The sequence below is a fragment of the Aegilops tauschii genome, chromosome 6 (assembly GCF_002575655.3).
Source record: "Aegilops tauschii subsp. strangulata cultivar AL8/78 chromosome 6, Aet v6.0, whole genome shotgun sequence".
Classification (NCBI taxonomy): domain Eukaryota; kingdom Viridiplantae; phylum Streptophyta; class Magnoliopsida; order Poales; family Poaceae; genus Aegilops; species Aegilops tauschii.
In genome coordinates, this window is record NC_053040.3 from 2,025,861 (window position 1) to 2,040,987 (window position 15,127).

The following is a 15,127-nucleotide window of genomic DNA, read 5'->3' on the forward strand; positions in this document are numbered from 1 at the left end:
ATTTGAAATTTATTTGCAAATAATTTTATTGCATATTTAGAAAGCCTAGTAAAAAGTTTATTTTAAAAAACTTTCATTTTTAGGCCAAGAAAAAGTTCACATGATTCCATATCAATAGAGAGATTTTTTTGAATTTTTGTGGAATTTTTATAGTCTATTTGCTATTTTATTTTAAACCTAAACTGTCTATTTTTATTAAATAGAAAAACTTCTGTAAAAAAGGAACTCTAGCAAACCGATCCAGGGACTAGCACAACAAGCACAGAGACTCCGATAAATTTGGGTCGGGTCGATACAAGAGCTGTGGTGAGCCCGCCAGTGGTGAACCGATGGCTATTGTCATTGTTTTGTAGTACTATACTTTGATCCTCTCTATAGTCCTTGTTCTTCTTTGTCTTTTCTTTGCACAGGACATCTCAGTGGGAACCTCACCACTCCATGAAAGGGGACATGTCTAATTATACTTGTTGCTCCCTTTCTAGCACGGAAGAAACCACACGCCATTGCCTCAATATCCTTCGGTTTATCCCGCACCATTGGCGAACAAAGTTCTAGGTTTTAATTTCACACTGAAGACATATCCCACATGCATCATATCTTCTCCATATTTGCACCCACCTTACTTGTACTTCAGTTACCCTAAGACTATTCCTAAAGCTCAACTGTTAAATAGCCGCTGCAAAATGGCCACCCATGTTCTACGTAGATCCCCGGTCAACTGATTCCATTATTTGGACAATGGTCATCTGCATACACCTTCCTGCAACCCTTGTCCTGCCCCCTCATTATTCCACGCAATTATATTTCCATTTGTTTTAATCCTCCCTATATAGCCGGCACCAAAGAAACCATGTGGCACTGCCTTAACTTTCTTTTGCATTTACATGTTATTACTCAAAATCAGCATCCAACCGTCACCATACACACCTCACTCTAAATATAATTAATCTAGAGACAAATAAAGGTTCTAGTTGCATGTTGGCAAAATTACACTCTCAATATAGATTGATGAAAAATTCAAGTAGTCGGTAATTAGCTAGCCGAACTGGGACTTTATACTGATAAAGATCCATCAACACACAAATTTAACAATAATAATGCAAAGTTATCGGGGTTGCCACAAATTTAACAGCAATACAAATTTAATCATACAACATTTATATATCGATGGACATAATTCATTGTTCGGCAAAATTTGAATCCTCCACTCTCGCTCATACATATGCTTAATTATATGTATAATAACGCGGTTGAACGAGCAATCTTCTCAATTATGTATGTAGGGAGAATCAGGTTGCGTAGTTCTGGACAATCCCGGAGAGGGATGAGTATGTCCCCACGCAGGCGCAGGTAACCCCTACGGCGATGATGAATGAGCATGTCGCAGTCTGTAAAATAGTTTTTAGTTAGGCTCCTCACCATAAATAGGTGCTTTACATAAATTTGATTGGCAATGCATCGCAATATGACTTCAGAACCTTCTCCGTTCTGCTAGATACAAGTATAGTTATAACAAAGAAATGTGACGTTGGAAATATTTGTGTACCTGATACCAAGTCGCTTTTGCCTTGAGGATGGCCAGAAAGCAGGCGCAAGGAAGAATGTAGGTCTGCAATGAAAACATATTTTAGCCTCTCACGAATAGCTTACCAAGTTGTTATCATCTGATGAAATAATCAGCGAAAACTTACCACAAGCATCGCGAATAAAGAACCAATCAGAGCCATCACAAGCGCTGTCAATTTACATGTAAAATGAACAATGGTCACTGAATGATTCAATCTATTACTAATGCTGGCATATGCTGACTAAAGAGAGCAAACTAACTTACCAAAGAAGGGAACTGACAGAGCAATGATGAGGGTTGACACCACCAGGGCTGATCTAAGCAAAATTATGTTGGAGTACTTCTGCTGGCTTCGCGGCAGCAACTCTTCCAGACTCATGGCCAGTGGGGTTATGGTCAATGCATATGTGATTCTTTGTTAAAGACATTGCACAATAATCATGAGCATCAACAAATAATTTCAGAACGTTATTAAGCGTGTAATAAAAAGATCGGCGTATATTCTAGAGAAGCATTGACAAGAAACAGAATTTCTCTATGTCTCAGTTTGGAGATTAATATCCCCTTTCAAGAGAAATAATTGACAAGCCAAGGATATTTGGTTATTGGATTTGCCACCTGCAACAAATGCCAAGAGATAAGTCAACATGATTGAGAATGAAGTTACATAAAACATACTTGCTACAGAACAAATGGATCTGAAATAATTTAGGCAAAAGCAGCTTACCGTAGCCCAGACGGCAATCTTGGAAACAACCAAATTCTCTGGTAAGTTGAGGGTGAACTGAGACTCGGTGGCTTCGCCGAACATTTTGTATCCCATCACCGCGGCGGCAGTAAACAAAATGGTAGAGAACCCAATGCTGAAATTACAGAAGCATCAAACCAAGAGTGAGTGCTGAACTTCCCAAAAAAATATATGATATGGGGCATGGATGGACTGCATATAGGTTGTCTCAAAGTGGCCAATTTACCAGGTGAAAAGAATGGAAGGAAACTGGTTGCGATTCTTCAGAGAAGAGTATATGTTTGGGAACACCCCATGTCCCGAGTAGCAGTAACCGTACAGTCCAATCGCGATAGGAATTCCCGGGAGGTTTAACGCCGTCCCTTTGTTCTCAAAGCCGACATGATCGACAACCCCAATCCAGCATAAGCAGATGACCACAAGGATTGATGCAACCACACCTCCAGCTACAAAGCACAAACAGAACAACATCGTGAGAAATGGTGTGTGCTACATGGACATGGCACTGGATGTAGCTGAACTTGATGCAGAGCATATGCACAAGCAGGATGAAAATAAAAGCAACAAGTGAATAGATTGATACCTGAAATATAGCTCAGACAGGTGAGGTCACGGAGCCAGGTGGTCGGCATGACAACAAGCGTCGTCAAGATTGCGAAGAACACATGCGAGTTTATCGTCAAGCCCCCAATGCTCAGGTGTACATTGGGAAACAACTTGGATAAATTGTCGCTTTCCAGTATCAAATACTCGATGCAGCAGGCCTGCAACAACAGATCAAGGACCGGTTAATTCGTTGCAGATTCTTTCAGATGTTGTGATGACTCTTTGGATTTAAATGGCTGGCTGGTACGGAGTACTTACATACAGTTCCACATACAGAATTATCTGCAGATAGTGAAGCCACACACAAGAAGCAGAAATAAGTTAAGTTAGCACAACAACTTTCCCTGACAGAAATCTGCCCAAACTGAAGAACTTAATCTTACCGAGATGGCTATGCGACCCGTGGTTCCAAAGGCAGCATGGCCGATATCCGGGTACGTCTGAAGGCCCTCCTTGCTGTCTAGGCAACGGCGCAGCAGCACACCGGTGTACCATGCGAGCAGAGCAAATACAACTAGTATCACGAGTCCCAGCCACCCCCCTTGCTTGATGGCATAAGGCGTCGACAGGATTCCGACACCACACAGAACATTTATTCCTGCATATATTAGAAACAAGAGCATTTTATCATAGGAATCATCAATGATGAGTAACTATTCTTCAGGTTCAATAAAATTTATCGCAGGAAAGTTGAGACATTCAGAATATAGATCCAATTAAAATAGATTACACACAGAAAAGCTTCATTGTTAACTCAGGTCAACTCCTTGGTTTGATATTTCCACATTTTCTTGAAAGGGATCATTTCTGTATAATTCCATGGCAAATGGTTTTGTCTTGAAGCAGTGGGACAGCCTGCAGATCTCGATGCGACAACATGTCACATGGTTTGGTTGTGCTGACTCATCAACCATGTGATGTCCCTATTAATACGGAAGAACAAGAAGAAAAATCGAAATGTGTGATGCGGCGCCTCAACGACGCGAATAGACAGTGCTCAATCATGCATAATTGACCACTTGGTGTACTTGATGGCCTGATTCTCTGTGCTTAAGTTAACTGCCAGCAACTCATTTTGTTAAGTAGATCTGATCAGAACATTCTAGGAGCTAATTAATAATTTCTGTCAACCTTGGGTGCTTGCTAAACTGTAAGAATGGCACAAAAAACAGTGTGATTTGTATGCAGATCCTTCAAAAATTTATGCTCTTAACTTACGGTTTGATGTTTTGGGCTAGTGTAAATTGTGTATCAGTAACCGTCAGCACGGTGCTACGGCGCGTGAAAACTCCTAACTGGGGCATCGGTACACTGAACTTGGACATCGGTCTGCTATGAACGTGTCTAGGTTCACCAAGTCTGATGTTCAGCAATGGTACATCACAAGAATATGCTGCAGTGCCAATAATTGAGGGGCCCTAGAAACACCATACGTACGAGCATTGACAATTTGTAGTCGGATTTTACCTATCGATTTACTTGTATCAACCAGCCAAATCTAGCATTTCATTTCACATTCAGAATGGGAAATTCATTCATAGCCATGTTGCAGGTGCTTACCGTTCATAGCTCCCTGGGTGTAAGAGCACTGCTGGTAGGGAGAAACCTCATGACCAACCACCAGCGGCTTCTGATCCTCGGGGATCTGCTGCAGCGACGGCTTCCTCGACGGCAGGAGGTACTGCGAGCTCTTCCGGATATCCTCATGCTGCTGTTGCTGTTGCTGTTGCTCGTCGCTTGTCGTGGGGCGTATGAGCGGCTTGACGAGGTTGGAGACGATCTCGGGGGTTTTGCCTCGGAACGAGTTGTTGAGGAAGGAGCTGTTGAGGAAGGAGTTGGACAGCCGGCTCAGCGTCGGGGTCCCCAGGAACCCCAGGCTCGGCGACTGCACGTTGCTCAGAATGTCGATCGATTGCCTGTGAAAACACAAGAGAGGAAAAAGAAAGTATTGTTAGTGACATGAGAATAAGCAGAGCAAATTGTGTGATTTTTGAGCATTGTAACAGAAGATATAGTAAGATTCAGTCCATTTATACTTGACAAAATACAGTAAGATTCAGACAGAAATGATGACTTTGAACAAAACAAAAACGCAGGGCGATGTGAACTCTTCCTGCGAAACAAAACCGTCCGAGTGAAAAGAAATCGCAATTTGGAGGGAAAAATCCAAGGAAAAGAAACAGCTGGGGAGATGATGAAGATGTGACAGGCAGGTGCTGGTCCACAGGCCTGAGCTGTATCGCCCCACCCCACCATGGGGTAACATCCTTCCAAAATAAATAATAATAATAATAGTAGTGCTTGTTTGGAGACAGGCAATGGATTGGGACTGGTTGGCAAACACAATTCCAACTTTCCCACTCTGAGGATGTATATTCACTAATTGCCACATCAGCACCATACAGATCCAGAGATGCAGAGGGGGGAACATAACAGAGCAGAACATGATGAGCATGCAGGTTGGTTTGTGCTGTCTGTCTCTCTGTCTGTCAGAAAGGTACTATTACTTGTTTCCCCGCGGAAGGCGGCGGATCGGAGCAAGCGTTTGCTTGGTAAGACTTGCGTGAACAAGACATGGTGGTGGTGCTGAAGAAACTACTGGGTAGAAGGAATGGAACGCCATGTGATTGTTGTAGCAAGGGGGGCCAAAGAAAGAAGCAGCGGCAAGTCTGAATTCTGAATCCTTGTCTTTTAACTGAATTCTGAAGGGAATTTTCAAGAAGCAGGCAGGGAATCTGAATGCTGAATTGGATCGAGTTGAAAGAAAGACATAGAGAAAGGGAGTTGAAGGAGATGGATGGAGATGGGATGATTACCTGTAGCTCTGCGGCCATTGGTTGGTGTAGGAGTTGGGCTGGCTGTCCCCGCCGCCGCCGCCGCCGCCGCGCGGGGTGGCGCACGACGACGAGTCCGACGACGACCCATCATCCCCATGGCCAACGCCGTCGCCCCTGTGGGCGGGATCCTCCTCGTCGTCGTCGTCGCTCTCGATGATGAAGCTGCGCTCCTCCCCCAGCAGGCTCCTCATCCTGCTTCTTGTCGCCTCACCGCAGCAGAGCAGAGCAGGGGAGAAGACAGGGATGGGTCTGCCTGATTGCTTTGGCCTCAAGTGTTTATATAGCCTACAATTCAAACAAAAAACAAATCCAACTTTCGCCCTAGTAATAAGGAAACCAGTAAAAAAAACCTTGGCTGTAAAAACCCTAACAATCTCAAAAAAAAAGAAAGAAATTGTAGCTCTGCCTTTTCGGTCTTGATTAAAAAGGAAAAACATTTTTGCCTCGCTGGACGGCGAGCTGTCGACGTATAAAAACATTAATTGTTGCAGTTTTAAGGAAAATACTTAAAGGCATTGGCATTGTGATTTTGTTTTAATATTTTTTGCGGGTGAAATGGCATTGTGATTTGTTAGAGAAATGCTGCTCGCACTGGTTTAGGTTGCTAGTTTTTCTCTTTTTTGATAAACACGGATGATTTCGTATAAAAATTTGCCGACCGAACGTCTCCCTCCCGTGAGATCTCTCATGTGCAGTCTCCTCCCCATCTTTTGTGTTGTGCCGTTCCGTCTCCCCTTACAGGCATTGTGAATCTCTCTTGCCCCCCTTTTCCCGCCACCCGTGGACGGTAGCAAGATACGCTGCTGACTGGCCCAGGACCCACCTACCGTCACCGATTTGGCATACTCCACCTCATGGGGGAAAGGAGAAGTGTGGAATAAAGAAAAGGCGTGAACGATACCAGAAAAGGAAGAAGAAATGTCATGTTCTGCCATCATTTTCATGTCGCCCAGGGCCGTCGACGCACTCCTGCGGAGACCTCCCTGCAAAACAAGGAGGTGAGCCTGCCACAACTGTTCATTTGGAAAGCTTTGTTTGTCGGCCTCCACTGACAGCGACAAGGAGTCCAGTAGGGGGAGAAGTCGAGGGAGGCGGCGGCTAGGGTTTGCATGAGCCCCTGGTGGCGGTTGGACCTTATACGCAAACAAAAAGGACCGGATGGGGTATAAGAGTACATTTTACACCAGGACCCTCGAAGAATCCAAATTATAGGCCACTACAGGCATTAAGGAGAAGTCGAGATCATGAAGCAAGATTATAATTCCGTCCTTATAACAGTCTGCACCACTGACTCAAGCCCATCAGCGACGGGGATGAAACCACTTGGTAAGATGGGTTGGCTACTGCTCCGTCACGTGCGGCTAACTGGATGGCAGAGAAGTAGATGGTAAGTTGCATGGAAACTGCCTCCCGTGTGGCACGACGACGGGAGGAATGAACAAAGGTGGCTTTAGAGGAGGTCGACGCTCTAGTTGGTCGTCATTCTACTAGAAGATACAACAGTGGGTCATTAGAGACCGGTTGTCGGCCACAAGAGCAAGATTCTCCCCAAAGGGAAGGGTGGTCCTATTGGCACCAGATCCTGGTAACATGTGAGCTTATTGACGATATTACAATTGGACCCCCCCCCCCCCCCCGCCCCCTTCCGCAACCGCCAGACCTGAGCTCTAACACGACATTACGGTAGCCATATCAAAGGGGAAAACACAACCTACTCCTACCATATATACATGGCAGCCTTGCACACCTCTCCTTCCTCTACTCCAACGAAGGACACCACTAGTGAAGAAAGTCAATTGGGCAAGGCGGATCTTAGGGGGGAGGGCTCACTCTCAAGGGACCTAGAGCGGTGGGGGAGAAAGAGAATTGAAAATGCAACCGCCCATTCGGCCGATATTTGTCTTCCTTGGATCCGGTTTTCGTTCGTGTGCATGTGTGTGTCTGCAAATTGGATCCTTTCGATCTACGCTTCTCTTTATCGGCAACGCTTGTTCTTCTGGTGCGTTGGTCCTGTGGGGCCTTAGCATGACAATTTCCCGACTATCTACTGCAACAAGGTTTGCCCGGCTTCGGTGGTGGGGGGTGATGACGGGGGCTCGCCTTCAGCCCGCTCTAGTGATTGTAGTCGTCACGAAGTGGTCTACAGACCTGGATATAACTTTTACTTTTGGTGTTCTTTTTACTACCTTTACAATTGACGAATAGATCAGAAGTTTTCTTGCAAAGAAATAAAACAAATATAAGACGTTTTAGGTCAATAAAGTAGTGATGTAAGATGTCTTATAAAAGTTTACAAAAGGAGTAGTTTATAGATCACTATGTTTGTCTTCTTTTTATCCTTTTGGGGCCACCCTTGTTTAAAAAAAATTTCCCCATGAATCCATCTACCCACCGTTGTTAAATACAAGTCTTTTTAAAGATTTCAATAAAGACCACATACAGATGTATGTAGACATATTTTAGAGTGTAGACTCACTCATTTTGCTCCATACGTAGTCCGCATTAGAATTTATAAAAAGACTTATATTTAGGAATCGAAGGGAGTAGTTCATTTTGGATTTATCAAACTTTACAAAAATGGTTGGAAAGCAAAGAGCTTCCAGGGTGCTTGGATCCAAAAATGCCCACTCAACAACAACCAGCAAGGCACTAGCTAGATGAAACGAGAGGCGCTCGTGGGCCAGTTAAGCATGCATCCACTTGCTTGGGATACGTACAAGATAGATAGCGCCTTTCAAGTTTGTGTGGCATCTTGCAGGGGAGGCTGGATGGGTTCTTATTAGCAGCAAGAATCCAAAGCAAGCAGAGCAGAGCAGAGCAGGGGAAACATTATGATTATGATTAGTAGCAAGCTTAATTAATCATCATCATTATTGATTGATGTCGTTGTTGCTGTTCGGAATTACTTGTCACGAAAATGGATGTATCTAGAACTAAAATACATCTAGATACATCCATTTCTGCGACGAGTAATTTCGAACGGAGGGAGTACTAATGATGATGATGATCGCATGCATGGAGACAAATACAGTAAGTAATGTTGGTGGGGGGCATTTCGTTTCTGGCCGCAGATGAGACGACAGCAGTAAGGAAGAGAAGAAACAGGGGCATGGCTGTCACTGATATATTTTCTTGGCAGTTGTGTTGGCATCATCGATCGGATCTGAGTATCTGCTGACAGGATCTGCTCAGAGCTAGCTGGGCTAGCGACGATTATAGTACTGGTGTGCGTTCGCGTTGCCTGAATGATTGACTGATTGCCATCCGTGGAAATTTATTTGTTTATAATCGTCGTCGTCAGCGGCCGATCGGATCCCATGGATGCATGCAAGGTTTATTTATTCATTCAGATAAGCTAAACTGAACTCAGCCTACATGAGCAAAAGTGAGAAAAGTGTGGGACAACCTACCTACATGAGCAAAAGTGGGAAAACACTTGACACTTCCATAAGAAAATTCCGGACAAAAAACTGCAAAAGCAAAATCTAATGGTTGAGGATGTGGTTTATTCTAATAGAACATTGTGCCATGTGAATGAATAATGATTAAAAAAACGACTGTAATTTTTTAGATTTTTTGTTTTGGTTGAAAAAATATTTTCTTATTGCCAAACAAAATTATTTTTAAAAGAACCACCAATTTTTTTGGTTTATAATATTGAATTTCCCTCTGTTTAATGAAGTTTTTTTAGGGGTCTCTGCTTAATGAAGTTGGATTTTTCTTCAAAGGTTTAAGTTTTTCATATTTAGATGGGCCCTTACTAGACCAGGAAACCGAGTGTTTTCTAATTTTATTTCCTTGAAATGAGGTTTTTCTAACAATTTGAGATGACATTATCTCATCAATTCCAGTCCACATGGCGAGTGAAGAAAACTTCTTTTTAGGGAAAGAAGTAAAATTTATGTCTTAAAATTCTCAGGGTTTATAGGACCGAACAAGGCTTGTTGGTTGGAATGAATTTCAAAAATTCCAAAAGATTTTTTTCTCATGATCTTTTGTCCTACAGGTTCGTAAGATTAGAAAACCAACCATATGACTCCTATGGTCAACTGTACTTTGTATGCAAAATCCAAAGGGGGTTATTTAGTTAATTCAAACTCCTATAAGAAAGAGAAATCAGGGGTTGACAAAATGTCCTGAAAACTATGCAGAGAGGGCACCAAGACATAGAAAAAATACAAGAACGTCCATAGGGGTTCCCGCACGCACCGAAACTAACGATTGTAGCCAATACCCAATGCCGGCAAGGCGTTCACCGGAGAAGAGGCACAAACATCCACTATCTTCAGATCCAAGGGACACCATCGCCATAAAGGATTTTAGAGTCGATGATTAGGCTTGTTGCAAGCAGCAAGGCACATGTCACTGTGGCACGCGGGGTACTTTTCCATGTTAACCTAGTCCCGGATCTGCCGCATCCTACTAACGCAGTCGGGAAGAACGCCAGATCCGCCATGGACAGGGTTGTCGTGATTAGGAAGAAGCCAATGCTACTTTATTTGACGTGGCACTGTTCTCATCCCTCTGCGCCACCTCCTCTTGAAAGACTAACTCCACCGTGTAAAAAAGCACATGAGACAAAGAGGACCCCTTCCCCTCCCCCACCCGTCATAGGAGCAACAAGCAGAGGAGGCTGAAAACCACGGTATCGCCAGCTTTTGCCAAGAGGAGGAACCGTCGCCTAGAATCGCCATTTTCCTGGAGAGGGAGGGAGTGAATATGGCTATTGGCATCTGAGTTAGTCGTTCATACGATTCTGATGTAGTGCAACCAAACAATTTCCATTGCACACATATTCTTGAGTTTTGGTTTCATAATGTAGGATTCATTATACCTTGAAATTTGAGATCCATATATTTGCCTATAATTATGCAAAAAAACAAAACGAATGTGTATCTCAAAAAAAGATTTTTGTTTAGAGAGAGAGAGAGAGAGGGGAGAAACGAGAGTGAAATGGGCTTCGCCAGTGGGCTTAGCTTAACTTTCACTCGCTCATTAGTGTAGCCTCCGCCTCATGGGCTGCTGATCCGGCCCTCGGCGTGGAGGTTTCTCCCTCGGCCGAGTCCCCTTCCTCGCCGATCTCCGCCGCCGCCGCCGCCGCCGCCGAGGGGAAGCCATCCATGGCTCTCCGCCGCGCCATCGGGTCCCTCGCCGTCCGCTCGCAGGCATCATACTGCCTCCGCCGCGCCGCCGCCTCGCCCCCCACCCTCACGCCTCCTCCGCCCCCGCCTCCGTCCTTCCGCCGCCCGGTCATCGTCCCACGCCGCTCCTTCGCCGCCCCGCCCCAGCACGTAAGTCCCCATCGCTCCCTCCCCCATCCCTCTACCCCCCTAGCTCCTCCTCCTCTCAACGCCTGTGGGTTCTTGTGCTCGGAAGGTCAAGAAGGTGGCCAAGCACGACGACGACGACGCCGGGCCCCGGCTCAACAACGACATCACCGCTCCCTTCCTCCGGCTCGTCACCGACCAAGGTGCCGACGACGCGCCCACCCACCCCCCACTCCTCCATTCACCATTCCGATGCTGAAGATCCGATTTTTTTCCCGATTTTTGCAGGGCATGATGTTGTCCCCAGGCACGAGGCCCTTCAGATGGCTGCCAGGATGGGGCTGGACCTGGTTGAGGTACTACCTCATTTCCATTTCTTTTTCAGCTCTGCCCGAGCGTCGGCATCTTCGTATACTTCTTCAGTTGTGCCCATTTCTCATGGTTACCTCGTCGCAGGTTGACCGGAAATCGGACCCTCCGGTTTGCAAGATCATCGACTTCCACAAGGAGAAGTACATCAAGGATGTCAAGGACAAAGAGCGCCTAAAAGCCAAGGTATGTATCCGCGATAAAATCATCCTCGGTGAATCTGTTGTCCCATCGCTGCTGGAGTTGAGTTGAAATGCTTGGAGCAGAGCATGTTTGTAAACGTGTTCAGATCGTAGGATTGTGAACTAACTAGTGGTTCATTGGTCCGTGTTAAGAAAACCGTTTGTTACACAGCAATTAGTCTTGCCTACAGAAACTATCGCTCACTCTAGTGCTAGTATCTTTGTCTTGTACACAAACATATTATGTTCATATCAATAGGATGTGCTAAATGTAGCCTTATAAACTGAGCAAGGGAAAACAGTTTTAACCATTGTATCTCCTTCCATGTTTATATTACTTCTGCATAAGTCATGATAACGTGCACCTTCAATGGGCTTTGATCTCACATCTTCATGAAAATAGCTAATCTCTCTCCTTATTTTGCATCTGATTTTCGGCAGTCTGCTATTACTTTGCGTTGTGGAGATATCAAAGAAGTGCGGTTTAAGGCGAAAACAGTAAGTTTTCTTGCTTGTTTTAGCCTTTCGTTAATAATTGCAGATTATCATCTTTCATGATTCTTTATTTTTATATGGAATGCATGCTTGACTACTACTACTCCCTCTGTCTCAAAATGTAAGACGTATTTTGGGAGTATTTCAAAGGAAAACATTGGTAGTTGCTTTCTGGCAGTAATAATGAATGTTCTGTTGTTCTACATAACGTTTTTGTTCAGATGTGCAATGCATGATTGATTGCCACCTTTTAGCTGTAGTAACAGCTCGATTGGACTGCTACACCCTTTTTTCATGTTCGTTTGGGCCTATACCTAGTTGAGCTCACTCATTTCCAAAGTCATAGATATATTGTATTCAATATGGAGGCCTTGTGCCATGGGGTGTTGTTGAGGCACATAAATTATTGTTCGCAGGAAATTAAAGACTTGAAGGTGAAAGCAGATGCAATTACCAGGCTGATGGACCGTGGTTACAGGGTGAAGGTAAGAGCGCTCACATGCTTTTTAGTTTTATTTTATTGTATGGTTCTGCAAATCTTTGGTGACAACCCAAGCAACCGCAACACGAATATTAATACATCTTATCTGTGGGTTTTGCTTTTTAACTTCTTTTTATACTAATGTTTACTGGGCAATCCCCAAGGAAACCTTATATCTGGACAAGGGGAACCAAACAGTGTGCAATGATTAGGGGGGCTTTTGTCGCTCCGAAAGTTATGGATATATAGGAACCAATGATTATGATCGGGAACCAATCATGGGTTTCAATTCAGTTATGTAAGTAGCTTAAGTGTAGCAAACTCTTATTGTGCCTATATAATGGTAAGAGGGATGAAGTAGTTTATTATCCAGGAGGAACTTTCTGGGAATAAACCTGTCTGTCATATATCTTGTTTCTGGAGAATCACAATAACATGTTGTCCCTTTCTCTTCACCTGAAGCAATAAAATTTTCTGTTCGGTCTGAACTGTTCATGGAGAATCACAATAACATGTTGTCCCTTTGTCTTCACCTGAAGCAATAATTACCTGATGGACTTGGTTTTCATTTTTACCTAAGACGATAGTATTTGGCACAATCTTTTGAACTGCTAACCAACATCTTGAACTGGATTTTCGTTTTCGGACTATTAAAACCTTCATATCTATATATTGGATCTGTTGATGTTCATATGCATGTGTTTACCTTATTATATTCTTGGGTACAACAAGCTGTGAAGAACTGAGTGATGCTCCTGTTTGGCAGTGCATGGCGATGCCCGCAGGTAACGAAGCCGAAGATTTAGGCGGACCGCTATCTCGCTTATTAGGACTGGTGAGTACTCCCTTCTGTACTGTACTGTACTGTTCCCGGCCCCTTTTTTATCCTTGACTACAAAATTGACACTAAGAATTGCTGCCTATGAAAGTTTATCTCTTTCTATGATTTCACTGATTCAACAGATTCAAGATGTCTGTACCGTGGAAAGCGGGCCGCATTTGGACTCCAAGCATGCATATGTTATTGTCAGGCACGTGAAGTTTGCAACCAAGAAAGGTGGAAAGAAAGCAAGCAAGGCCATGGAAGACGCAAGCAAAGGCAGCCCCCGCACCGCTACCTCCGAATCGCCACCCGCTGCTACTGATAGCGGGGACGACACAAGTGAACATGGTCTGGAAGCTGAGGATGTTGACAAAGCTCCCGCCTATACCCCCCGTGAATCTTCACCGCAAAAGAAAGGGCAAGATAGAGGGTTTAGAGGCAGCAACCGCGGTAACTTGGACAAGAGCACTGGTGCTGGAGGAAACAGGATTAACCCTGGTCAGGGTGGACCACAACCATCGCAATATGGACTTGGTTCCAGGAATGGTAGTCCTGAAATGGAAAAGCTAAAGCAGGCTAAGGCTAATGAAGGCATGACACCCGAGCAGACAAACAGGTATGCCAGCCGTAGGCAGCAGCCCGGAGGCGTAGACAGCCAAGGCAGACCACCACAGCAGGACCCTAGGAGAGGTGAACATGAAGGCCGCTATCAAAGGCCTCCTTTGGAACAGCCGAGCCCACCACCGCCAAGGTTCAACCAAGGAAGACCCCCGCAGCAAGACCTGAGAAGAAACGAGAACAACGAAGACAGGTATTGCCGTCCCCAGGACAACCAAAGGCCACCTCTGCAACAGCCTGGCCCGCCGCCCCCAAGGTTCAGCCAAGGCAGCAGACCCCCGCAGCAGGACCCGAGGGGAAACGAGAGAGGAGGCCATGTCCCGCCGTATAGCAGCCAGCGGCCGCAGTTCCAGCAATCGAATCCGAACGCCGAGCCATCAGCAGGGAACCCTGCTTCGACAGCAGCCAGAAGCGTGGGCGTATTCAGCAGCCGAAAGCCAGGCACGGCATCCGAGCCGAAGAAGACGGCGGACGGCGGTCTGTCTGGTGGTGCCGGTAAGCCTGCCGATACCGGCCCGGCCAAAAGCTTCGGGATATTCAGTAAACCTAAAAAGGGAAGCTCATGAGAAAGAACGAGGTTGGCGGCGACGCTTGCGAAGAACGATACTAGGTTTTTGTGGCGAAAGCCGCGATACAAGAGAGGAAATAACTAATATTCTGCCTTTGAGGATGTGTTTTTCGCGGTGGCTGTCTATTTGACACGGGACGGTTGGAAATTGACTAGCAAGCAATGTACTACCATTTTGTTGTTATTATTCATTTGGCCTAAATAAATAATTGATGAACATCATTATTGGTTGATCTTTATGCAAACACAAGATGAACCCATGCAGTGTCTGTGGTGTGTGTCACAGCTATTTTTGACAGCAGCAAGCAATACTTGTTGAATATGTCTGTGTTTGTGTCATGTGCTAACTGGTTTTGTGTCATGTACTAACTGGTGAATTAATTGGCAGGGAGCCCAGAGGACATTAATTATCTTTGTCTTCCCTAAGAGCATGATTTATAATACAATCAATAATCGGCTATAAGGCGTTGCCACGTCATTTAGAGCCAATCTAATAGTCGGCTTGTACAATTGTAAGTTTTAAATATGTATTATTTTATTAATAGTTGGCCCACCTTACAATCTCA

General features: G+C 44.8%; 2 protein-coding genes across 2 annotated transcripts; one reads left to right on the forward strand and one right to left on the reverse strand.

Annotated features, from left to right (window-relative positions):
- Nucleotides 1-1,032: 1,032 nt before the first annotated feature.
- LOC109767681 (amino acid transporter AVT1C) lies at nucleotides 1,033-6,151 on the reverse strand. Its single transcript, XM_073500750.1, has 12 exons — nucleotides 5,738-6,151; nucleotides 4,482-4,837; nucleotides 3,305-3,519; nucleotides 3,180-3,203; nucleotides 2,899-3,079; nucleotides 2,542-2,761; nucleotides 2,295-2,430; nucleotides 2,162-2,185; nucleotides 1,832-1,970; nucleotides 1,692-1,735; nucleotides 1,547-1,609; nucleotides 1,033-1,388 (listed from the first exon to the last, which is right to left on the reverse strand). Exons 1-12 carry the CDS (start codon nucleotides 5,947-5,949, stop codon nucleotides 1,290-1,292), a joined length of 1,713 nt encoding a protein of 570 aa, XP_073356851.1. The 5' UTR covers nucleotides 5,950-6,151; the 3' UTR covers nucleotides 1,033-1,289.
- A 4,592-nt stretch (nucleotides 6,152-10,743) lies between these two features.
- Nucleotides 10,744-14,821, forward strand: LOC109767680 (uncharacterized). The gene is made up of 8 exons (XM_020326405.4): nucleotides 10,744-11,049; nucleotides 11,135-11,228; nucleotides 11,314-11,381; nucleotides 11,482-11,580; nucleotides 12,018-12,074; nucleotides 12,488-12,556; nucleotides 13,319-13,387; nucleotides 13,516-14,821. The coding sequence occupies exons 1-8, from the start codon at nucleotides 10,879-10,881 to the stop codon at nucleotides 14,557-14,559; spliced, it is 1,671 nt and encodes a 556-aa protein (XP_020181994.1). The 5' UTR covers nucleotides 10,744-10,878; the 3' UTR covers nucleotides 14,560-14,821.
- The last annotated feature ends 306 nt before the right edge of the window (nucleotides 14,822-15,127 follow it).

Bases quoted from the DNA above. Each gene is read 5' to 3' on its own strand.
- LOC109767681 (XM_073500750.1), bottom strand. From the start codon at position 5,949: ATGAGGAGCCTGCTGGGGGAGGAGCGCAGCTTCATCATCGAGAGCGAC. The intron at 1,971-2,161 runs CCTTGGCTTGTC...AGAATCACATAT, and splicing joins CAAATCCAATAACCAAATAT to GCATTGACCATAACCCCACT. The intron at 1,610-1,691 runs GTAAGTTTTCGC...TTTTCATTGCAG, and splicing joins CTTTATTCGCGATGCTTGTG to ACCTACATTCTTCCTTGCGC.
- LOC109767680 (XM_020326405.4), top strand. From the start codon at position 10,879: ATGGCTCTCCGCCGCGCCATCGGGTCCCTCGCCGTCCGCTCGCAGGCA. The intron at 11,229-11,313 runs GTGCCGACGACG...CGATTTTTGCAG, and splicing joins CCGGCTCGTCACCGACCAAG to GGCATGATGTTGTCCCCAGG. The intron at 11,382-11,481 runs GTACTACCTCAT...ACCTCGTCGCAG, and splicing joins TGGGGCTGGACCTGGTTGAG to GTTGACCGGAAATCGGACCC.